The sequence below is a fragment of the Enhydra lutris genome, unplaced genomic scaffold, assembly GCF_002288905.1.
Source record: "Enhydra lutris kenyoni isolate GAN:26980312 unplaced genomic scaffold, ASM228890v2 scaffoldscaffold19, whole genome shotgun sequence".
In the NCBI taxonomy this organism is placed as follows: Eukaryota; Metazoa; Chordata; class Mammalia; order Carnivora; family Mustelidae; genus Enhydra; species Enhydra lutris.
Window position 1 is genome coordinate 22,683,700 of NW_019154103.1, and position 24,215 is coordinate 22,707,914.

Sequence of the window (24,215 nt, forward strand, 5' to 3'; positions counted from 1 at the left end):
CCCGTGTCATCAGGCTCTCTGCTCAGGGGGAAGTCTGCTTCTCCCTCTGACTCTCTTCTCTCCTGCCCCGGATTCATGTTCTCTCTAACCAGAAAATCTTTAAAAAAAAAAAAAAAAAAAAAAAAAAAAAAAATTAAAGTAACTAACTACCTTGAGGGGGCAGAACCCGTATGTAGTACTGTCTTCCCAGTTGTGTCCATTCTCTGAATTACAAGGTGATCTAAAACCATCTTCTTTTTGGCCCTTTCAAGTATATCCTCTTCAACTGATCCCTTCGTAACTAGACGATAAATATTCACCTGTAAAGATACGCATGATGAGACATAAAATGCAGTAAAAAGGATTCACTTGCTAACGAACATCCAAATACTCTACATAGAAGGAAGCTCATCCTACGTGAAATTTTCACTGGTCAAAATAAAAATTAAAAAAAAAAAACCAATATATATAAAAGCTAAACTTCTTCAATTTAAAGATTATTTTGAGGCTGTGTCCTTCTTATATTTTGGTCAGGAGATTTTATTTGCTTATTTTTATTTTTTAAAAGCAATGACGGGGCGCCTGGGTGTCTCAGTGGGTTAAAGCCTCTGCCTTCGGCTCAGGTAATGATCTCAGGGTCCTGGGATTGAGTCCCCCATTGGGCTCTCTGCTCACCGGGAGCCTGCTTCCTGCCCCACTCTCTGCCTGCCTCTACAGCTACTTGTGATCTCTCTCTCTCTCAAATAACTAAATAAAATCTTTAAGAAATATATTAAAAAAATAAAAAATAAATAAAAGCAATGACAGTAATTTTTAAGTTATTTTTTAGCTAAAAAAAAAGTGGGAAAAAGTGGTAAACATATGACAATTTACATCAGTTATGTTAATTCTGATTGTTTCATATTTCATATAATCCAAAATTCTGTGAACCATTACCCATGTTAATGATGAAACCCTGCCATAAGACAAAGCTTTCCAAAACAAAAAAAATGATATGTAGATATTTTGCCCTATTTCTCAAGACCAGCAGTTCTATATAAACAGTAGGACCATATAGGGATATTCTGAAAATTTATGGGGACATTTTCATAGTTTTTGAAATCATCAGGTGGGTTTACCAGTACTTAAGAGCACAGGGACCTGGGACATTAGACATTCTGCATTAAACTGGACATTCAGGCACAAAGAAAAAGTATCTTGAGTCTTTCAAGTCTTATAAATGATTTTTTTAAAACTTTTAAATTATTTTGAGTCTAAATTCGATTCCATTTTAAAGTAAATAATAAGAGTTTTAATGAAGTTCTAATACATACACTTTTTTCCCAGCATTTTTACTGCATAAATCAGTAGATAACAGGATATCATTTTATTTAGATCTCTGTCAAAAATTATTTCCAAATGTGTACAGTATTGGTGTCACCAATAAAACGCATCTGTATGACTCATCTATACTCATTTTATAGTTGTTGCATATAAATATTTAATAAGAGATATGAAATACCTTGTGTCAGATTTAGAACCAAATACTAGTAAAACCATAGGCACGTGCATGATTTCACATATATGTGGAATTTGAAAAAACTAAACAAATGCTCATAGGGGAAAAGAGAAGCAAACCAAAAAAACAGACTCTTAACAACAGAAAACAAATTGATGGTTACCACCTTGGGGATGTGGGTGGGGCATTAAACAGGTGATGGGGATTACGGAGGGCCCCTGTTGTAAGGCGTACCATGTGTTGTATGGAAGAGTTCAAGCACTATAATGTACACTTGAAACTAATAATATACTGCATGTTAACTGGAATTTAAATAAAAATTTAAAAAATAAAAAACACCCAGGAACAGGAAGCAATCTTATTATAATACACCAATAATCAAATAATAAAGAATACAACTCAATAATCATTAATAAAAATATGTATCCACATTTATATATTTTAAATGTGTTAAGTGATAATTAAATTACATTTAAAAATATAGTTATGTTTATATCACATTTATTTTTTAAAAGTTTTGTAACATAAATGTAAGAAATCTGTGTTACCATCATTTTATGATCCTATTCAGATATTCTTCCCAGAGGTCTACCATGCAACTTTCTATAGTATTTTTATCTAACTGGTTCTTCTAATGTACCCTTTATTTTCTATCACCTATTGGAAAATGTGGTGGCCTTTAATTAGTATCTAAGTAGTATAAATGGAATGAGTCCAGCCATATGTTAAGGATTTCAATACAGGCAGGTTTAGTGCAATTAACCACTATGCCCCATCTCATTCATAATAACAGGCCTAATTTGACTATTCACAAGGTCCAGCTCACTTATAAGATTACCTTACTTCTTCACCATCTCCTCTCTGGCAGTCTGTAATTTATCTTGGCATGCTATTATCCCTACTTCAAGTGCACCTCTCTTTATTATATGCAAGTAAGTGTTATGACCAATTTTAATATTAATTGCTATTCTCTTATGCACCAACATACCCCTGGATCTTTCCTTCCTTGGTACTTCCAATGGAGAATGAGTTCTGCTCTTATTTTCCTATATATGTAGCTCTATATATTAAAATACGTATTTTTTAAAAGGGTTTTGGGTTGTTGTTTTTGTTATTTTTTTTTTCTACCTAAATTGCTATTAGGGCACTCAAATTATTTTCAAATTCATGCATTCAATTCAAGGAAAAGGAGGTGCTAAAAACAGATGATGTAAAAGTAGTCACTGGGTCTGATGATGTTAAGAACCACTACTGTAAATACAAGCTTTCAGTTAGGAGTATGCAATATTGTTCCAGAGTATAAAAAATGACAGAGAGAAGCATAATGTATTTCTGATCAGAGTTTTATGAGAATTATTTGGGCAAAATATTTTTTCAATTTAAAATTATGGACAAATTTTTCAGTAGAAAACATGAAATCTTAAAAAAGTAGTATAAATGTGCCCATAAGTCTTTCTGTTGTTTCTTATCTTCTGCTTTGGAGAAGTTTGAGAAGCACTACTCTAGATGTAGGTAAATGAATTAAAATACAAAGACCAAGGCATCAGAATGATGACAGGTGGTTTTTCTCAAGGCCTACTCTAACAGTATCAGAAAGCTATATAAAAACTATAAAATCAGAATGGCTTTTTTGCAATCTTATAGGCAAATGGATAAAATACAGGTTAAGAAAGAGGTAGCAATATACTAAAGAAAATCTCTTTCAGTAGTTAAGATAAAAACATTTTAAAGTTTAGGTTTTGAATGAAAAACGTTGGTACTCTAGAGCTGTAAACAAAACTTATGATTAAAAGAGAGGGAATAATCCTATTTTGGCAGTTACTTCAATTCTGCCAGACCTTCTTTCGGTAAATCTGAGTTCCTTAATATTTTACATGTTAAAGAGCAACATGACTGTGTTCCGATGACTTGACCAGGAAGATAAACCAAAATCACTTCCAAACACTGATGATCATAAAAAAAGAATACAAAAGTAAAATTAAAGAAAAAAAAAATACCTGTTTCTTCTGCCCAATTCGATGAGCTCTAGCCTGTGCCTGAAGATCATTTTGTGGATTCCAATCAGAATCAAATATAACAACAGTGTCAGCGGAGGCTAAATTAATTCCCAAGCCTCCAGCTCTTGTGGAAAGTAAAAAGCAGAAATCCTGTAAGGAATTATAAATAGGCTCGATTTTAAATTCTTCTAAACTGTGAGTGTGAATAATTAGAGAATTTAATAATTTATTTTTTTGAATTTAGAAGTATTTCACCAATAAAACTAAAAAGTAGTTTTAAAAAATACTAAAATACAAAACCTCTAGCAAAACCAGTCAACAAGACTCCTAAATACAAATATACATGGGAATAATATACACCAAATTTAAAGAATTCTAAATGAAAGTGGGCTAATTTATTCTGAATCAAATTAACTGTCCTATACTGAAACAGTATTAAAAAGAAAGGGTAAAATTCTTCAGATTTAACACAGAATATTGATTTCTAAAAACCTCACAAAGCAAAACTGGGTAACAACAATATGATTTAAAAAAAAAAAAAGCACATACAACTAAAATAGTGATTAAAATAATTCACAATTTTAAAAGCATTCATACCTCTGATCCTTCAGCATTAAAATGATCTAGAGCTTGTTTTCTCAGCTCCCCTTTTATTGATCCATCTAATCTCTAGAAAGAACACAGTAAAATACTGCATATAATCAAATCAAATATTTAAAAATAATATTAAAATCAACAAGATTAAAATCACTGATACTTAATCAATGAAATTAAGTATGAAAAGGCTGTACTGCTTTTGCTAAGACTGTAACAGAGTATAAGGTACCTAAGAGGCAAGAAGACAATGTCCAGGCATTTTGTCTCTCAAGTTTGTGCTCTTAACCACTAAAACTATTTCCCCAGATTATAACAGTAAGTAATGGCAATGGCTACCATTTCACCTGAGTCTCAGTGTAAGAAATACATTTTACATATGAATGAGTACACAGCTGTGTACCCAAAGCAAGTTACATGAAAACAATGTACCATGATATACTCACATATATTAAAATCTATTTCATTTTTTCAAAATATTGGTACAACTCATTAAATTGATTCCCAGATCCATTAACTGGTTACAGACCACAGTTTTATAAATGCTGATTAAGTCCAGCGTGGTTACTGGACCAACAGCCATCAATGTCACCTGAGAACTTAGAAATGCAAACTTTTGAGCCCCATCCCAGATCTACTGAATCAAAAACTCTGAGAACGGGATCCAGGGACATCTGGGTGGCTCAGTCGGTTAAGTGTCTGCCTTTGGCTCAGGTCATGATCTCAGGGTAATGGGATGGAGCCCCACATTGAGCTCTGCACTCAATAGGAAGTCTGCTTCTCACTCTCCCTCTGCCCCTCCTCCCTGCTCATGTAGGCTCTCTAATAAATAAAAACTTTAAAAATTAAAAAAAAAAAAGAGATAGAGAAAGAGAGAAAGGAAGGAAGGAAAGGAAGAAGGGAGGGAAAGAAAGAGGGAGGTAGATCCACCAAAACCCCCTGATTAAGTATGAAAGTCACTGATTTGGGGCACCACGGGTTCTAGTCAAATAGCCTGCATTTGAGTGTCTTCAGTATTCATGGGTGCCTGGACAAGTGATCTTGACTTTTTACCTTGTTCATTTCTTTCTCAGGGAATAATCATAATAGTAGTATTTCCCTCACAAAATTCAGAGCATTCAGTGAGAGAAAACAGTAAAAATACTTAGCTCAGTATTGGATATATACTGAGTGCTTACCAAACACTTGCTGAAAATATATATTTTAAATAGTGCTATTTGTTTCCTTTTCATTAACAATTACAATTAGTAAACTTTTAAAATACAGTGGCTATATCATTTATTGAGATATAACTAGACCAAAAGAATGGTAAAAATAGTCTTCTCTGGGAATTAATCTGGGAATGAGAAGGCATTAGGGGCACAGAACTGCTGAAAACAAGCACTTCTTTACTCTATTGTTTTGTTTGACCATGTACATATACTAGTTTGACTATAAACAACCAAGAGAGAGTTGAGGTGGGCACAGAGGGGTGATAGGGAGAAATACAATGGTAGCTGAAGGGTAATTCCTTTTTGAGGGAATAAAACATTCTAAGATTGTGCTGTTGGCTACCCAACTCTGTGCATATATTTAAAATCACTTAGTTGTACACTTTAAATGCATGAATTGCATGGGAAGGAAATTACATCTCAATCAAGCTGTTACAAAAAACAATGATACTTTTTCCATACTTTTCCCCTAGCCTGAACGACTATATATTTCTCAACCATGTTCATATCACCAAAAACCTGTCCTTCAAAGCAGACATTACCAAAGTTATGTTATTTTTATGTATAATTACCTGCTTAATATCTATCTCCCACATTATGATTTAAATTCTAACAGAGCAGGAATTATGTCTGTTGAGATTCATCCTTATAATTCTGCTTCTGTTTTATTTCCTGCACTAAATATATGTCATTAACTAGTTATAGGATTGAAGTTCACTAGGTTCTAGGCACTGTTTATAAAGGATTACATAAGGATTAAACAAATTATTAGAAAAGTACTGAGATTAGCACCTGTCTCTTAACATTAAACATTCAATGTTAGCCTCAATTATACTGAATAGATTTCAAAATAAATAATGAATAAATGGAATATAAGACCATTTGGCCTTTAGTACCTTCCTTAGAGTCATCTGTAGTTTTATTCAGCAAGCTATGTATCAGAGTAACTATGAGAACATTATTCTTCAGAATCTGTAACAGTCCAGCCATTTCGATTTGAGCACAGAAGTACAGAATTAAAATAAAAATTAGAGAAAAGAAAAACTGCTTTGCTGCTAAATATAAGGTCAAAAAGGAAAAAAAGAAATAACGACAAATAGAAATTTTTCCCCCCCTAGGGAGGGAGAGAGAGAGAGGAGAGGGCAAAGGCAGAGGCAGACAAGGAGAGACAATCTTAAGCAGGCTCCACAGCCAGTGCAGAGCCAGACTTCAGGCTCAATCTCATGACCATGAGAGGACCTGAGCCAAAATTAAGATGCAGGAGCTTAACTGACTGAGCCACCAGGCACCCCACAAATAGAAATTTTTAAAATAGACCCAGTATCTTAGAAGTACAGTTTATATAAAAATCTATACAGAAGAATTTCAAAGGTAATTGTGTAGAATACACTCAAGAATCAGATAAAATTTTTTAAAAAATCAGATAAAATTTAAGTCAACAAAAAAGAAAAAATGAAATCCTTACTTGAAAGGGGAATTGACGATATTTCAAATATTCTGCAAGAATATCTAACATCCGCACCATTTGAGAAAAAATAAGAACTCTATTGCCTCGTTCTCTTAGACGAATTAACAGTTTGTCAAGAAGAATCAATTTTCCGCTACTACGGATTAAGTGCTAGGAAACAATAAATTACAAATGTTACAGCATGTGAAAAAAAAATCAATCCAATTAAATAAACACTCCACTTAATACTTCATCTTCTTTAATTATTTAAAATCAAAATGTTATGTTTTTATAATGGTGGAATATAGTTTATTTCAGTTTTCAAACTTTTCTAGGACCTTTCTAGGATCACTCTGATCTATGCCAGCTAGGATTTTCCTTGTAATTTAGCACCTAGGTTTTTGTCATGTTTTGGAGGTAAGGGGATGGGGGGAGTAGTTTCACTTCACTGGCTAGTCATTACAACTACTTCCCTAAAAAATCTTTGAAAAACAATATACTGAAAGAAGCAGCTACTAAGCAACTAAAGGTTTTAAAACAATAACAAAACATATTTGAATTTATACATATCAGTCATTGAACCTAGGACTTTAAAGCACTACTGGAGTAGGATGGTAGTTGTGCCTTCTGCATACTTCTCATCCGTCTTCCAGAATTGACAGGAATGGTAAAACCTGAGGTTAAGATGTCTTTCTCAAGACTACCATTTGCCATATCACAAATTCAGCACATTCACTGATGTGAATTTCTGTCAATTAAGAATATATTAAGGGATTTCTGCTGGATAGACCTTGTTAGTCCATACAAATCCATTTTTAGAAAATGATCAAAATAATAAATTGAATAAATTATCATTTTAAAGGCTTTTTTTATAAAGACTAAAAAAAATTATTTAATTATACCATAACCAAAGAGAAATTTTAACTAACACATTAAAGTCTTGTGCCATTTTCAGTTATAACTGCAATAAGCATTTCTAGAATTTTGTTTTACCATAGAGTAACAATATTTTAAAATCCTTACTTGTAAGGCCTCCTGTTTATTATAGAATTCATTATTATCTGGTGGTTTAATGAGGTAGCAATGGTTACAACATTTCTTTAGCTCCATCATAATGTTCAAAAAGCCTGAGGTACTGCCCTTGGAACCTTTGCTGAGGGCTTTGTAATTCCTAGTTAATATCCATCTGTTTAAAGGGAAAAAATAACACAAAAATGAGGTTCAGCACAATACTTACCAGGATGAATTCTAAAATCATGAAAAAACAATCAAGCACCAAAGCAAAACTGCACCATTACAAAGTTCACAAAACTGGATATACAATGGACCAAACCCCATTCACAAGACTAACGAACTTCATTCATAAAATTAATGAGAAAACAACACATAACTTGTTATCTGAGCAATATACAGTAAAGGCTTAATGTAACATAGTGAGTATACCGTATTAATCCTTTTTCCCCTGAAGTTACTTCAAAAATGGATCAACTATGATCTATATTAACCTTCCTACAAATTTTATTACACTAGGCAACCAAAACATAGATATGTAAGAAACCTCATGAGCATACCTGGTTTACCCACACTGCCTTCTCTAAATTGCAATTAAACAATATATATGCAACTTGTAGAAAAATTATGGGTGGTTATTTTTATCAGTCCAAACTATTTATGTAACTATATAACATTTCCTCTCACCACAATGTACTTTGTCTTCTACCATCTTTTATTTTCTTCCTTTCTATAAGGTTAGTCTGGGAAAGGACCTGAAACAATTTTATCACTGATATGCCTCAGAATGATATGGGGGGGCAGGGAGTGGGAATAGCTAGAGATAAAATAAGACTGGCTGTGAGTTGAAAACAAACCCGAGGGTTGGAATTTTTTTTTTTTTAATAATGTTTGAAATTTTTGTCTATGTTTAAAATTTTCCACAACACAAACAAAATTCATGCAAAAAATGTATTCCTTTTCATGTATGGTACTTACAGCTTTTACCATGAAATAAGTTTTTCAGAATCCAAATGCATGTATACAACAGTGCATTTTATGCAATTAAATGTTTAAATAGCTTTTAGGACAAATATTACCTTTTGATTCTTTGAAGCAGAATTAGTATTATATAGATCTTACATACAAATTTATCTTAAGTATGATTAATATTCCTCAACAGGGGGCCTAAAATTTTAAGTTTCTTGTTCTGGCTTCTACCTTTGTCAATTATGTAATCATCATAAGTACAAAATAATGCCTTAGTATCACTAACAGTTAAGTATTATTAACACTTAACAGAACCCTCTATATGGTAACAGAGCACAAAATAGAGAAACACAATTAATCATGATTAGTATTAGGTTACCCATGGTCTTGAACATGCCATTTAATCTCTTCGCTTCAAGAGCCTATAGAATAAACCTATTCTAAAATTCAACAATTGTTACTACTCTAAGAACATACTGCAGGGTGGAGGGACACCTCAATGAGACAAGGTTACAGGGGGTTATTTAGAATTAAATGTCCAACATGTGGTCTGTTTACGGCTTACTTGTAATACTGTTTCTGTAAAGCACTCATTTCCATTCTTAAAATCTGCTCAACCTTGGCAGGAAGAGATTTTTCCACATCTTTTTTAACTCTGCGTAACAGAAATGGCTCAAGCTCCTTGTGGAGGCTTGCATAACCATATTCTCTGCCTTTTCCATGTTCTTCTTCAAAATCTTCCCAGGAAGAAAACCTTAAAAATGTAAGAAATGGAAGAACTAATGAAAAAAAGTCATTGAATATGAGATTTTTGAGAGTAGTCATATATAAACAAAATACAGACTTTCAAGAAAAGAGATTTGCTAATATTAGTCACTTCCAAGAACCATCCTTTCCAAGAAATCTGTCATGTATCCAAAGGTGAAACAAAGTTGTTTTACATAATTATGATTCTCTTTGAGTTAAAGATGTTAAATAAAATTAAAGTATTTTCAAATACAGGATTTTCACTACAATATTTCTCAAAGAATTTTAAAATTCTGAAAAAAGAATTTGTCATCTTGAACAAGTTATCTGACCTTTATCTACTCTAGTTTTCCTCATTTAGAAAAAGGGATTGCCAGTACATTATTATTGTTATTACTGCTCCTATTAAATACTAAGAAGGATACTGTTTCAGTTTTCCAAATGAATTTTATTTTGAACAAGGGCAAAATGAACTGTTACAATTTATTACACATGACTTAAACTTGTTTATTAAAAAACTGAAAAAATATTAGAAATATGAACTGTTGCATGTCACTTCCTTTTTTAATTTTCCTTCCTAAAAATCTGTGGTCCAATGTTCCAGGGCAATAAAACTTCTTATGGACCTTATTACCTACATTAATTATTTTACTGTGAAGCGTAACATATAAAACTAATATTAAAACTATATATCCCAACTTATCTTACTTTTCTGGCATAATGAAATGTAGCAAAGACCAGAGCTCTTTGAGGGAGTTTTGTAGAGGAGTTCCAGTAATAAGGAGACGATGATTGGACTTAAAGTCTATTAAAGTTTTATACAGAAGAGAGTCATCATTCTTTAATCGATGTGCTTCATCTACACCTATAAACGCCCAATTTAGACCTCCAAGGAATGCCTTAAAATGAACAGAACACAGTTAACATTTTAAGAGAAAAATTAAATTCAAATTACTAAACTGAAGCAAACTGAAATTAAAAGCAAACTTTTTTCAAATAAAAATTATATATTTCAAGATTTATTGAAATCCTCAAATAAAGTAACTCAACATGCAAAACAAAGTTCCTTTGATGACGAATTCACTCATTGGAAAACAGAGAAAGGCAAATGCAAGTTTTTACTAGCTTACACATCCAAAAAGGAAAAAGAAACATAATAGTACCATTAAAATAGTATCATTTAAAATTTTTCACAAAGAGTTTTAGCTTTAGGCCAGCAGAAGTCCCTATTAATGTCAATTTAGAGAAAGAAAATAGGATATAAATTTGGACATGTCTTATTCCAATTGTAGAAATAATTTACTGTATGATTTTTATGAGCTGTGGATCTCCAATATATAAATGTGGGTCTCTGACTTAAAACAGAGGCAGGCCTCATTCTGCTCTTTAATGGCTGCATAAACTAGGAGACAAGTTCATTAACCTCTTTTGAGACGGAATTTTTTCAATAAAATAGAAAGAGCAGTATCTTATAAAATAGATGGGAATTACTTGAGATATGAACTATAAAGAACTAAATAAACAACATCTATAAAGCATTTAGAATAGTGCTTCACCCAGAGGTAGCTTAATTCTTTCAGGTATTTTCCTTCTCTTTAAAGATCTTACAAATCAACACACTATACCAAACTAGTTTTATATAAGTCAATAGTTGGTAAACTTTTCTTGTAAAGACCCAGATGGTAAATATTTAAGCTTCTTGCAGACAAATGTGTATTGGTCTCTGTCACATATTCTTTGTTTTTACACCATCTAAAAATGTAAAAACCATTCTTCGTTCAAAAGTTACGAAATATAAGCCAGATTTGACCCAGAGGATGTGGTCTTCTGACCCATAATTTATCTTCTCATCCTATCCACAATATATGGTAAAGCAAAAATTAATATACTCCAAACAGAAAAGCATAAGTAATACACACCTTATCCTTCAATAAAATTTCGTAAGTTGTTAAAAGTATATTAAATTTTAACCGTTTGGTCTGGGGATGCATCCATTCATGAGTTCTTATCTATCAAGAAATTTTGAAGATAATTTTAAGACAAACATTAAGAAAAGTACACTTTATTTGAATACCTAAAAAAAAAATCCCTCCAAAATACAGAAAAAACTATGTTTGTTTACGTAATAAAATCATTTTAATTCTTAACACAGTCCAACACGCTACAATCATCTTACTTATAAATAAAAATATAAACAGCACAGCATTTCAAAGCCTATAAAAGTAAAGCAGACACGTTTTTAATACAAACTTCCCACTGAAGGAAGTTCTCATTTAATAAAACATAAGTGATTAATTCATTTTATAACATAGCATTTATGGATGAGATATAATATCCAGGTCTGCTTCACAATATTTAGAAGGAAAGTACTCTGTAGAGGTACAGATCAAACAAAACCGGCAAAGCATTAAAACTGTGAAGCTGGAGATGGACACGCAGATTTATTATACTCTTCTGCCTGCTTTCATGTATATTTGAAACTTTCTATAAGAAATTAGAAAAAAATATATATTACATAAAGTAACACTCAGCTAAAAATTGTCTTTTGTTACAGCCAATTGTACTAAATACTTTGTGGCAAGTTTTACACTAGAAATTAGGACTATAAAGATAAGTATGTCTAGATTTCTAAATTTGTGAAGAAACAACTTACCATATTTCTGCTGTTAATGTCACCTAAATAAACCACAGCATTCATTTGAGAAGCCCATGTCTGAATTTCCCTTTGCCAAGAAGTAAGAGTGGAAAGTGGTACCACTAACAGAAAAGGTCCATATAATTGATGTTCATGAAACAAATAGTTCAGAAATGAGATCGTCTGTATTGTTTTTCCAAGGCCCATTTCATCAGCAAGGATGCAACTATTTCCTCTACAAAATTAAGAACAAAAATTATGTATATAATAGATTCAAATTTATAAAGAAACTTTTTCACATAACCCATGTACAAATTTAAACAGTTAAAATTAATCTGAAAGGTATACAAATATACCACTTTTATTAGCTATCAATAGTAAGTAAAGGCTTCTGCAATAGTATGAGAGAAGTACACAAAGTTTACCATTTTAGTCCAAAGGAAGCTTAAAGAATAACAATAATATGAAGTAGTGCAGCACTTAAACAAGTTAAACTCAAACTCCACTGGATTTTCTTCTTAGTATTATTAAGTATTACTTACATACTAAGGAAATTCAAAAGCCTGCATATAAATACCAAATGGTCTTTATCCTTGATATTGGTGTAAATCTTTTCCAAATCCTGTATTTGTAAAATTCGTATGCCCTCATATTAAACAGACAATTCAAAATATACTTACTTGCACCAAGAGTGAGCAAGCCAATTTAAACCATTCAGTTGATAATCTCTTAATTCTAAACTCTCATGTCCTCCAATATAGGATGGTTGCTTTTTTAGGGCTACAAATCTTGGCCTTTGTTTTAATACCTTTAGTAGAAATAAATGAATAAGAAGAACTATCAAATGAGAGAATTTTTAAAGATCAAAATCTTAGCTTTTACCATAAATTCTCAAATTTTATCTAAAATTTCAGGCTCAGAAATTCCATGACTCAAAATCTCAAGATTCATTCAAATAAGACTGTATTCTCTTACTGTAACAACAATGTACAGTGAAATATTTTGCCCTTTTTGGACAAAAAAATGACAGAAATAAATAAGTTCCTACTGAAATACTTCAGTCTTACACAGTTCACAAGATAGAGCTATCTTAAATTCATTCATTTAACTGCTGGTGCAGCCCTGACCTAGAAATAAACCATATAACTGGCTTAACAGAAATCTCTGATTTCTAAATTACCATTATCAGTTTAATTCAATCTTATAGTAAGAAAACAAATTCTAGTAGTATACAGACCCTCAAAACTATGGTTAATAATGTCTCTAAGTATAAAGATCTTATATTAGGCAAGGTAGTCCTGGGTACTACTTCTTTTCTTATTGGTATGTCCCTTTTTTCTTTCCCACCTTCAGAGAAAATATTCACTACGTTTTAAAGCAAGGATATATATCTATTTTCTAGGGAATTTCCCTTATTTGGTCTCCCAAGACACTCCTCAGAACTACGGCCACCAATTTATCACCTTCCTGACCGTTTCACTCACCAAGACTAAAAGACAGCACCACATCTAAGACCACAGAGCAATCACCAGAACACTCTTTCCTTTAAGATCTATCAACCAAGCAGTTCCTTCTCTTAGCTTCTCTGAAATCAGGATCTAACTCTCCATTTGGGCTTGTAATATTTATGATGTGTAAATACTATTTTCAATTAGTTAAAAATTCCAAACAATACTCACTTTGCAATCTTTAAAAGGAGTGGTTTTTGATTGATTCCTGCTAAAATACTCATCTATGCATGCTTGAAACTTTTTGGAAATTAGAGCTCCATCCTCCCAGCTGCACTCTGAGTATGGAAGGCCCTGCCATTTACAGTAATAATCGGGATAACCAGCTGCTGACTTCTGATTGGAATGAGCTGTGAGATAAATCAATGAAAATATTTATTTATTTTCACAATGAATCTTATCCAAGGACTAATCTTTGGTAAAAACTACATAAGCAAAATCAGTCATCTGGTTTACATTACTCTATTACAGTAAGACTAAACTATTGTATTTGATGTGTAAGCAATAAATCTAAATTTTTTTCAGATCAAGCATGGAAAAATAAAAGTTCAGTGAGAATCATTTATTACTAACCAATTATTCGTTCCACAATTTGATACTGTTTGTGTAGATCATCTGTAAGTTCTTGCTGGCAATTATAATATTCCACATCTTCTGGAGAAGCATTTTTCAACCTGAAAGATTATTAATCCACAAATAGACTTCAAAATCTCCCCTAAATAACCATTCCCCCATACTATCTGTAGCACAAAATCTCCCATTTGCCACTTATCATGTGAGTCAGCTGAATAATGAAGAAACTGAAATAGAAATAAAGTGAAGCATCATTAATTTTTAATTTTAAAAATGTATAATTTATAATATATATGAGACACGATTATCTACATGATTATCATTAACAAGAAGTTCAGACAGGGCTATTCCCAAAAGTTTACCTTCAAATACAATTTAAATCTATAAATAGTTATTTTAGGTTATTGCATTTTTTTTTTAAAGATTTTATTTATTTATTTGACAGAGTGAGCACAAGCAGGAGGAGTGGGAGAGGGAAAAGCAGGCCTCCCTCTGAGCAAGGAGCCTGATGCAGGGCTGTATCCCAGGACCCTGAGATTATGTCCTGAGCTGAAGGCAGACTTAAGTGACTGAGCCACTCAGGCATCCTTTGGGTTATTGGACTCTTGACTATGTACTCCTTATTTAAAAAAACCTTAGTAATCATCTTTGAACTGTTAAAAAATTAAGTAAAATATAAAACATATTTACCATCTTTTTGTTTCCTGATCTTTTTTCTTATAGTTATCCAATTTTTTCATTCCTCTAACATTCTGCTGCTTAAGGGTTTCTTCTGTCTCCCAAGTATTGTGAATATGGGACCATCCTTTCCATTTAATCAAATATTGGATCTCGCCTGGTTCCTTGTTTTTTTCAAATCCTGCATTTGGGTCACCATCTGCTTCAACTGCATAGATGGTTGTAGTAGCACCAGTAGCTGAAAAAGAAAACACAATACATTCCATGTAATTCTGTTATAAGATCGTTTCCTTCAACTCAAAAATTCAAGAATATGAATAAAAATATATGTTTTTAAATAAGTAAAGAATCAGTGTAGAGAATGTAAGGATAATTGTATTACACATACATAAAAGAAACTCCAAATTTTAGAATGGAAAGATTATCTAATTTAATCCCCTCAGTTTTAAAATTAGAAAAAACAAGGTCAAAAAACAGTGGCACACCTAAAGTCATACAGCAATTTATAATAACCAATGACTGGCTGCCTGATAACTGGAAATAAAATATGAAAAATCATCTTTAAAAACTCCAAAATCATTATGTTGGAGATATCTGTACCCTCATGTTCAATGCAGCATTATTTACAACAGCCAAGACATGGAAACAACCTAAGTATCCCCTCAACAGATAAAGAAAATGTGGTACACATATATAATGGAATACTATTTAGCCACAAAAAGAAGGAAATTCTGCCATTTGCAACAATGTGGATGAATTTGAGGATATTACACTAAATGAAATAAGTGAGAGTAAGACAAATACCATATGATCTCACTTACATATGGAATCTAAAACAAACAAAAACCTCATAGGAAAAGAGATCATCAGATCTGTAGTTACCTGGGGCAGCCAGTAGATGCGTGTGGGGGTTAGTAATGTAGATGTATACAAACTTCCAGTTTTAAGATAAGTAAGTACTGGGGATGTAATGTACAACATAATGACCACAGTTAACACTGTTCTACAGTTTATTTGAAACCTACTCTAAGGGTAGGTTTTAAAAGTTATCACAAAGAAAAAAAAATTTTCTCTCTTTCTTCCTCTTATTCTATCTATACGAGATGATGGATAAATATAAACTAAACTATTTGTGGTAACAATTTTGCAATGTATGCAAGTCATGCTGTCAATCTTAAATTTATACATTGTATGTCGTATCTCGATAAAACAAAAAAAAAAGCATGTCAAGATAACTAAAAATAACCTACAGATTAGAGATGAAAGAAAAAACATTTAAAAATAACCAAACTATTTGTGAAACTGAAAGTACCTAAATAACAACCATTATTTAGGTATGACAACAAAGAAAACTGAAATACATAGTTTATAAGAATTTTTCTAATTATTTGCAATGAACAAAGTCAGGTTAAGTGGATTATGTGGGAAGAAAATATTCAGGCTAAGCAAAGTGTATTTTTCCACCCTCTTTGCTTTCAAAACTGAAATAACTTCAAGAAATACTTTATTTACTTTAGTAAATATTACTGAAACAACCAAACAATAAATGTTTTTTAAGAAAATACCTCCTTTTCTCCCAATCCGACAATCCATAAAACGTTCTATTGTTTCAAATTCTTCTTCCTCAGGTTGAGGAACATCCTCTCCACACACCTCCAGTAGATCATCAGAATCTGTTTTCATTTCTTCATCTTCTTTATAGCTAACATTGACAGTTGCCTGGCGACGAGAACTTCTTTTATCATTATCATAATCTTCTTCATCATCTTCCTCCTCAGATGAATCAATCTGTCTCTTTTTTTGTCCAAGAATTTTCTTCCCATTTTTTGCCTTAGATCTAAGTAGGGAAGACCAGGGGATAGAGGTGTTTTACAGAAACACTAGCATATAAAACAAGATGCAAGACACTATATACAGAAAGAGTACCTTCTGTAACCAACAATTTTCAGGATCAAATTGAAAACATACTATACTTACCTATTTTGAGGTTTTCTGCTTTTAACTTTGCTTTTTGGCTCATAATCAGATTCTGTTTCATCACAACTGCTTTTATCTCTTTCTTCTTCAGATTCTGAATCTGAACCAGATTGAGATGGAGATCCTGACCCAGACATTTGCCAATCTTCACTGTATATAGAATATATAAAGTATGTTTGTTTATCCTTACATCGTATAGCAAATTTTATCTCTGATAAAAGTACAAAAAAAAAATCAAACTGAACTACATTTCAGTTACTATTAAAAAAACTGTTGCTTTTACCCACACCAACATATTAACATGTGAGTAGAGTAAAAAAAATGCTGGAAATTATTCTTCACAGATTTCTCCCATAACTGTAGAGCTTTGTTAATCATTTAGTTACACTTAAATGAATGGCAAATAAGGAAATGTTATTCTGATTATCTCTGTGGATGAAAACATAGTATGCTATTTAAAGAATCACGGGGTTTAATTTTGAAAATCTTGTATAATTATATTTGCCCTCTCTAAAAAAAAGATTCTAATCCCTTTCATTTTAATTTTCTGGAGACTGTTTTTTAAAAATATACACTCTGAAACTGATTTTTAAAGTAGTACATGTTCATTAAGAAGCCCAAAATACAGTATAGAAAAATGTATATAAAAAAAAAAATCAGTCCACTTTAACCAACAGTCAATGAGCAACTTACCTTTATTGCTATTTTTCGTCTACTCAGTCTATTTAATTCTAATACACATGTAGAGAAAAATTACTGGCTGCATATGTTAATATTCTACTATAATATAAACTTCAAATGGAAGATACGTATTAAATTCTTATATATACACCATATCCTTTTCTCACAGCTACTGCTTCTACTCCATTCCTCTGTATCTCTCATGTCAATTACAACTTTGTCAAGAGTTACAAAAGCAAGCGCATATGCTAAAATCTGGTTTATGATAAAAACATGAGAAGCAATTTTTTTTATCTTGAGCTCTTTTTAGAGCTTGCAAATTAGAAGTAGCAATACTTGGAATATATGAAAGTATCTCCAATTCACTATTTTTTAGAACACAAATTACAATGATTTTTATATTTAACCAAGCCTACCCATCATCCCAAATCACTAGATTTTTAAAAATTATTTGGCTGTACCTCTGCTAAGTTTACAAATTACTAACTCAGTGGAAGAGTTTAGAGAGCTGATGAGACACAGTAGCTGAAAATGTACTACATAAACTAAAAGATCTGAGGAAATTAGCCAGAATGTAGCTCAGAAATAAAGGGATAAAAAAACATGATACAGTAAGATTAATGAAGATGGATGATCCAGCAGATATATAAAATAGATATAATCCAATATGACTGATATATATTAATAACAGTACCAGAGAGATTTACAGGATAAGAAAATGTCCAAAAAACAGGAATCTTCACATTAAAGATATATGAGTGAATAAAGTAGAATAAATAAATAACAAATCCAGAGCCAGACACACCAAAGTGAAACTACAGAATATTCAAGACAAATAGAAAAATGAGACCTAAGACAATGGAATAATATTTTTGACAAAATGAAAGAGAAAAAAAATCAGACCATCTAAGTAACTGAACTTAGAATCTGAAGTACTCTTAAACACCTTCTGAGTCAGGATGTTTAGGAAATTACAGTGAGTTTCTAAATGAGTTCTACAGAGAAAGTAAATTTCACATGCAGATGAACAGTAAGATAGCTATTAACATAAATTAACAGAATTACCCAAATTTCCTCTGGTCCCTACACTTCTACATAGTTTTCCCAAGTTATTAAAATTTTCTGATTTTATGACCAAGTAGAACTCTGGAATTTAAAAATACAAAGGAGAGAGGGGTTATAGAAGATAAACAAGTGGCACAAAAACCTCAAGTTCCTCAGAGAAAAATGGATATTAAAAATTAATAGTTTAAATTAATCTAATTAGATGCCATGAGTCAAGAATTTACATAAGTCTACTTTTGACAATTTTTCATAAAGATAAGAAACACAATATCAAAAGGTCTTCCTGATACGACAATGATTGGCTAAACAAAATGACATACTCTTTATGTTTTTTCCTTTTGACCTCATTCGATGAGTCATCAGAATCTTCACTGCTGGAGGAATCCTACAAAGAAAAAACAAAGCTAATGTTATTAATGATTAGAATTTGACCGTGGTATCAAATTTTTGCTTGTCATACTATTTAGCATTCACTTTGCTAATAACGCTATATATATACGTATATATATATATATATATATAAAATGTATAATATATATACAATGCTATATATAATATATTATATATGATAACTATATATACATATAACTATATATATAACCATATTGTTATATTTGTACCATTAGCACATAAAGTAATAGCATCTTTATTACAAATTTATAACACAGCCATTGAAATTAGGTAAATAATCACAATGTCAGCATTTTATGTAACACCTTAAAATCTACCACCTCTAGAAACCATTATTCTTGCCTAGTATGGCCTCAAAAAGGAATTGTAATTGTTGGTATATTCAAATTTGGATTTAATATATTAATATTAAATAGGAAATATACATTTTATATTTATAAATATATGTGTGTTATATATGGTAAAAATACATAAACATACATTTAATAAAATATATTAAAATAAAAATATTTTTAAAATTTAATATTTTCCTGCCCCATTAGACAGTTTTTGATAGAGTTCTGAATGTTTCTGCACAAACACACATGCTGGTGTACTTACATGTGCACAGGAACTATACTGTTTGTATCTACAGCCTATTCTTTTAAAAAGATGTTGTGACTTATTCATATTCTATACAAATGATTTAACAGACACGTTTGTCTGTATATTTTCACAGTATTCACATTTAGTTTATTTCTAGTTTTGCTGTGATAAGCAAATGTACACACGTCTGTTTGGATTAATTCCTAAAAGTGGAATTACTGGATAATAACATATGTATATTTCAAGGCTCTTGATACACATACTTATTTCCTCATCCTTTCAGAACACTGTAATAACTTCATAAACACCTACACCTAGTTAAATGATTGGGCATAATATCTACTTTTAAAATAATGGTTTCCTTTTATTTACTTACTTGACAGAGACACGGTGAGAGCGGAAAACAAACAGGAAGAGTGGGAGAAGGAGAACCAGGGCTCCTGCTGAGCAGGGAGCCTGATGCAGGGCTCGATCCCATGGCCCTAGGATCATGCCCTGAGCCACCCAGGCATCCCTAAAATAATAGCTTTCATGATGAAAACTCACCTCCTCTGATCCACTATTAGATGAAGCCTGATGCTGCTGCTGCTGCTGCTGCTGCTGCTGCTTCTTGAGCATTGCAGATCTCTGAACGGCCAGAATACTAGGGCTAGATTTCCAAAACTGTAACAGAAATATAACCAGTGAAGGATGAAATTTTGAAAAAAACAAAAAAAGGTTAATTTATTGAACAGTAGTACCAGCATTATCACTGCCTCCAAATAATAAGTTAAGACTCTTTTCTGTACTCACATTATGTGTAATACAATATTATGGCAATTAAAATAAAATTCTGAGCTTTAGTTGCATATAAAAAATTTATGGTGTGCTGAGTTCATAAACAAATATTAATCAATATATTCTTTGGTGCTCCATATTATTTTCAAAAAACAAAGTGACAATCTATGACACTTTTGCTACTGGAAAAGTGGCTGCCTGGTTTTTTAATTAATGTGAGGTGAAGATGAAGAGCTTGAGTCAGAATGCAAATCAACTATGTCACTAAGTATATAGTTTCAGTTCAACTGACTTTTATTTTCGTTTATTTATTAGACAGTAAGATTTTCTCCATGGAAGAAGATATGTGTTGATGTACATTCTGGCCCAAAAATCTTATCATGACTGGTACTCTAAGTAACACTACTGTATTCTATTATGAGGAGTAGATAGGTTTTAGTAAATCTTGTATTAGCCTTTTTCAAACAGAATGACCCTTAGCCTACTCTACCAAGTAGAAGCAAGTTCTCTTAGATTCCCTTATCAGCAATAAAGTATCTCCTTTGAAGATCTTGAAAATACAGATCAGACACTCTAAGATTAACAGAAAGATCTCACAAAACCTTTAATTTTAATCCATGAGACAATGAATATTTATGAAACTCAGTTTCTGCCTTAGAAAGTGTTTATTTTGTACTTGCTTGACCACTTCTCTTCCAGCCAATCAAGTCCACAGATACTTTACGTTTGAGAAAGTAAATTTTAATGTTTAAAATTAATGTTTTCTAAAAGCTAGACTAGAATGTTATAAATTTTCCCAAAGTAGTAGAAGAAATCAATCTTTCAGGATACTTTATTACCTCAGCTCCATCAACTTTCGGTGGTTTTGCTTGGACTTTGTTTTCTCGGGAAGTGTCTGATTCAGACTCTGACTGACTGCCTGATTCAGATCCGGACTCAGAGTCACTGCTACCTGACTGGCTACTGCTTCCATCACTACTGCTTCCAGAACTTGAACCCGATGCTGAGCCCGAAGCTGACCCAGAATCATCATCCGACTGGCTACAATTTGAAAATAAACAGATTTCAAACAAAATTTATTAGGAATTTAATTTTCCTTGAAAGTCAGCAGAAAGCCTCAAATCTTTAAGCCTCATTTATTTCATATTTCAACATTCCATAGACAGAAAAAAGAATATTAATCTATAATAAATGACTTACTTTGTAGATTTAGTACAGTTTTGACAAAAACATAAGCCATCAGATCACAATCTTCCTCCAAGATAATAAGTAAAATCTATCAAACACAGAATCCTAAGCTAGAAACTTGGGAAAACAAGAAATTGAAGCCATATAGTCCCTATCCTTAAAAGGCAATTTAACCATAGGAACTCTAACGAAGAAATTGTGTGAAGAAAACAATTAATGTACTGAAAATTTTCACAGTCGTAAGTAGAAAAAAAACTAGTTTCTACTTGTTTTTAAATTATACCTGTACTCTACCATTCTGGGGGAAAATAATTTATTAAAATTAAGCTATGAAAAAGGGTGTCTGGGTGGCTCAGTCGGTTAAGCATCTGCCTTTAGCTTGGGTCATAATCCCGAGGTCCTAGGGATCGAGTCAACACATTGGGCCCCCTGCTCAGAGGGGAATCTGCTTCTCCCTCTCCCTCTGCTCCTCCCCCAACTCACGCTAACGCGCTCTCTCTCTCCAATAAATAAAATCTTTCAAAAAAAATTTTAAAAATTAAAAAATGAAATTAAGCTATGATAGAATATAATTTACTGAAAGAAAAAAATCAGTAATTGCTTCTCTGAGAATATCACTGAATCTCTCATGGTTCCACAGTAATAAATCTGAAATAGTAAATTCTCACAATCTTTCCTAACTGCTGTATATCACATGTGAAAGCAATTAACAGTTCATTGAGAAACCACTTTTTTTCCCATTACTAATTTTCAGTCCAAAGTAGTCTAGAAATGGTCAGGACTATACAGGTGACTGTGTAAATTACTATTATTCCCAAGGCCATTTGTTCACATAGTGTTTACATCTGAATTTTTGAAAACTAGGGCATTAAATTCTTTATATACACGTTTGATTCACCTTTTAATGTACTTTTACCTAGCTTTTTTTTTTTTTTTTAAGATTGTATTTATTTATTTGACAGAGAGAGACACAGCAAGAAAGGAAACACAAGTAGAGGGAGTGGGAGAAGGAGAGGCAGGCTTCCCACTGAGCAGGGAGCCCGATGCCGGGGCTCGATTGCAGGACCCTGGAATCATGACCTGTGCTGAAGGCAGACGCTTAACGAATGAGCCACTCAGGCGCCCCTAATTTCACCTAGCGTTATGACAAACAACAGATAATGTAGTTTATGTATACACAGCTCAACTCAAGCTTCATCATCCTCTGCTGTAATTTTCAGAAATACCACCAGATGGAGGTATTATTCTAAAGAAATAGACGGCAATATTAAAAGTAATTCCTTTATAAAAATTTCTCCTTTTCTAGAGCAAGGAGTTTAGTTTTCACATGGAAACACAGATATAAAAGTTTGAAAGAAGACTTCTGATTCCAAAAGTTAGATATAAATTAAATGCTTAAAATGCAAACATTTGCATATCTGAAAGTCTAAGAATTGAGTAGAATAAAATTTTCACAGAAACAGAAAAAATTTGCCTTTTAAAGTCTATGATATCAAGACCACTTTTTTAAAAAAAGATTTATTCATTTATTTTAAAGAGAGAGAGAAAGAGAGCATGGATGCAAGTAAGAAGAGGAGCAGAGGAAAAAGAATCTTTAAGCAGACTCCCCACTGAGTGCAGAGCCCAACAGGGGGGCTCAATCTCTTGCTCCTGAGATCATGACCTGAGCCAAAATCAAGAGTCAGAAGCATAACCAAATGAGCCACACAGGCACCCCACAATCACTTTTGCCAAAATTTTTAACCATTGGTCACATGGTCCAGAGATCCAAAATCAGCACAGTGCCTTGGGACAAACCAACCCCACTTACCATATTTTACTTGTGTCCCTTCTGAGAAATTTCAGCACGAATATTAAGATACTTTTCCTGACATATAATTTTATTTTTCCTTCAACCCACTTTCATTTACTCAGTAAACTTCACAGAGACAATATCATGTATTAGGCACTGGCAAGACCAAGAGCATACAAAATCCTTACCATTAAAAAACCTCTAACTTCAAAAACAAAACAAAAAACCTCTAACTTCATATGGAGAGAAAGTCATGTTAACCAATAAGTGTCGTTCTGTGCTATTTTAAGGTAAGTGATCTAGGTGTATAGGGAGCACTACATATACAACCAAGTCTAACATATTAATTAGGAAACACTGAGAAAAAAAGTGTGATTGATAGAAAAGGAGAATTGCTTATAAGCTTCTTGAAGACACCATTTTATTTTTTTCCAGAGTACTTAACCACAGAACTTTACACAGGTAAAGGTGCCCAATAGATACTCAAAAAATAGGTGGACAGGAATGACTGAATTTGGGGGGCTATCATGGGCGATATTCTTGATTATGTCTTGATTAGTCATTCCAGATGAGTGGCTAGTCAACATTCTTTGTTAATAAATCAAAATTCTAGGGGTGCCTGGGTGGCTCAGTGGGTTAAAGCCTCTGCCTTCGGCTCAGGTCATGATTTCAGGGTCCTGGGATCGAGCCCCGCATCAGGCTCTCTGCTCAGCAGGGAGCCTGCTTCCCTTCCCCTCTCTCTGCCTGCTTCTCTGCCTACTTGTGATCTCTGTCTGTCAAATAAATAAATAAAATCTTTAAAAAATAAAAATAAATCAAAATTCTAAGTGAAAGGAGGAATCTTTCCCTTCATATTCTTTAGGTTATAGTAGTTCTGGCTGGAGATAAAAAC

The 24,215-nt window shown here is 32.5% G+C and overlaps 1 protein-coding gene across 2 annotated transcripts in view; it reads right to left on the bottom strand.

Annotated features, from left to right (window-relative positions):
* The window catches only part of LOC111148282 (chromodomain helicase DNA binding protein 1), a 70,859-nt gene that overhangs the window by 23,702 nt on the left and 22,942 nt on the right, over nucleotides 1-24,215 (bottom strand). For both annotated transcript variants that reach the window (XM_022504763.1, XM_022504762.1), the window contains exons 3-20: nucleotides 21,183-21,384; nucleotides 20,113-20,229; nucleotides 18,891-18,955; nucleotides 16,825-16,974; nucleotides 16,413-16,684; nucleotides 14,860-15,085; nucleotides 14,170-14,270; nucleotides 13,768-13,946; nucleotides 12,769-12,896; nucleotides 12,107-12,323; nucleotides 11,373-11,462; nucleotides 10,162-10,352; nucleotides 9,272-9,460; nucleotides 7,750-7,912; nucleotides 6,745-6,897; nucleotides 4,072-4,143; nucleotides 3,475-3,624; nucleotides 151-299 (exon numbers count right to left, since the gene is read on the bottom strand). In XM_022504763.1, coding sequence (XP_022360471.1) covers nucleotides 151-299; nucleotides 3,475-3,624; nucleotides 4,072-4,143; nucleotides 6,745-6,897; nucleotides 7,750-7,912; nucleotides 9,272-9,460; nucleotides 10,162-10,352; nucleotides 11,373-11,462; nucleotides 12,107-12,323; nucleotides 12,769-12,896; nucleotides 13,768-13,946; nucleotides 14,170-14,270; nucleotides 14,860-15,085; nucleotides 16,413-16,684; nucleotides 16,825-16,974; nucleotides 18,891-18,955; nucleotides 20,113-20,229; nucleotides 21,183-21,384 — 2,814 coding nt within the window. The remainder of the gene's footprint in view (nucleotides 1-150; nucleotides 300-3,474; nucleotides 3,625-4,071; nucleotides 4,144-6,744; nucleotides 6,898-7,749; nucleotides 7,913-9,271; nucleotides 9,461-10,161; nucleotides 10,353-11,372; nucleotides 11,463-12,106; nucleotides 12,324-12,768; nucleotides 12,897-13,767; nucleotides 13,947-14,169; nucleotides 14,271-14,859; nucleotides 15,086-16,412; nucleotides 16,685-16,824; nucleotides 16,975-18,890; nucleotides 18,956-20,112; nucleotides 20,230-21,182; nucleotides 21,385-24,215) is intronic.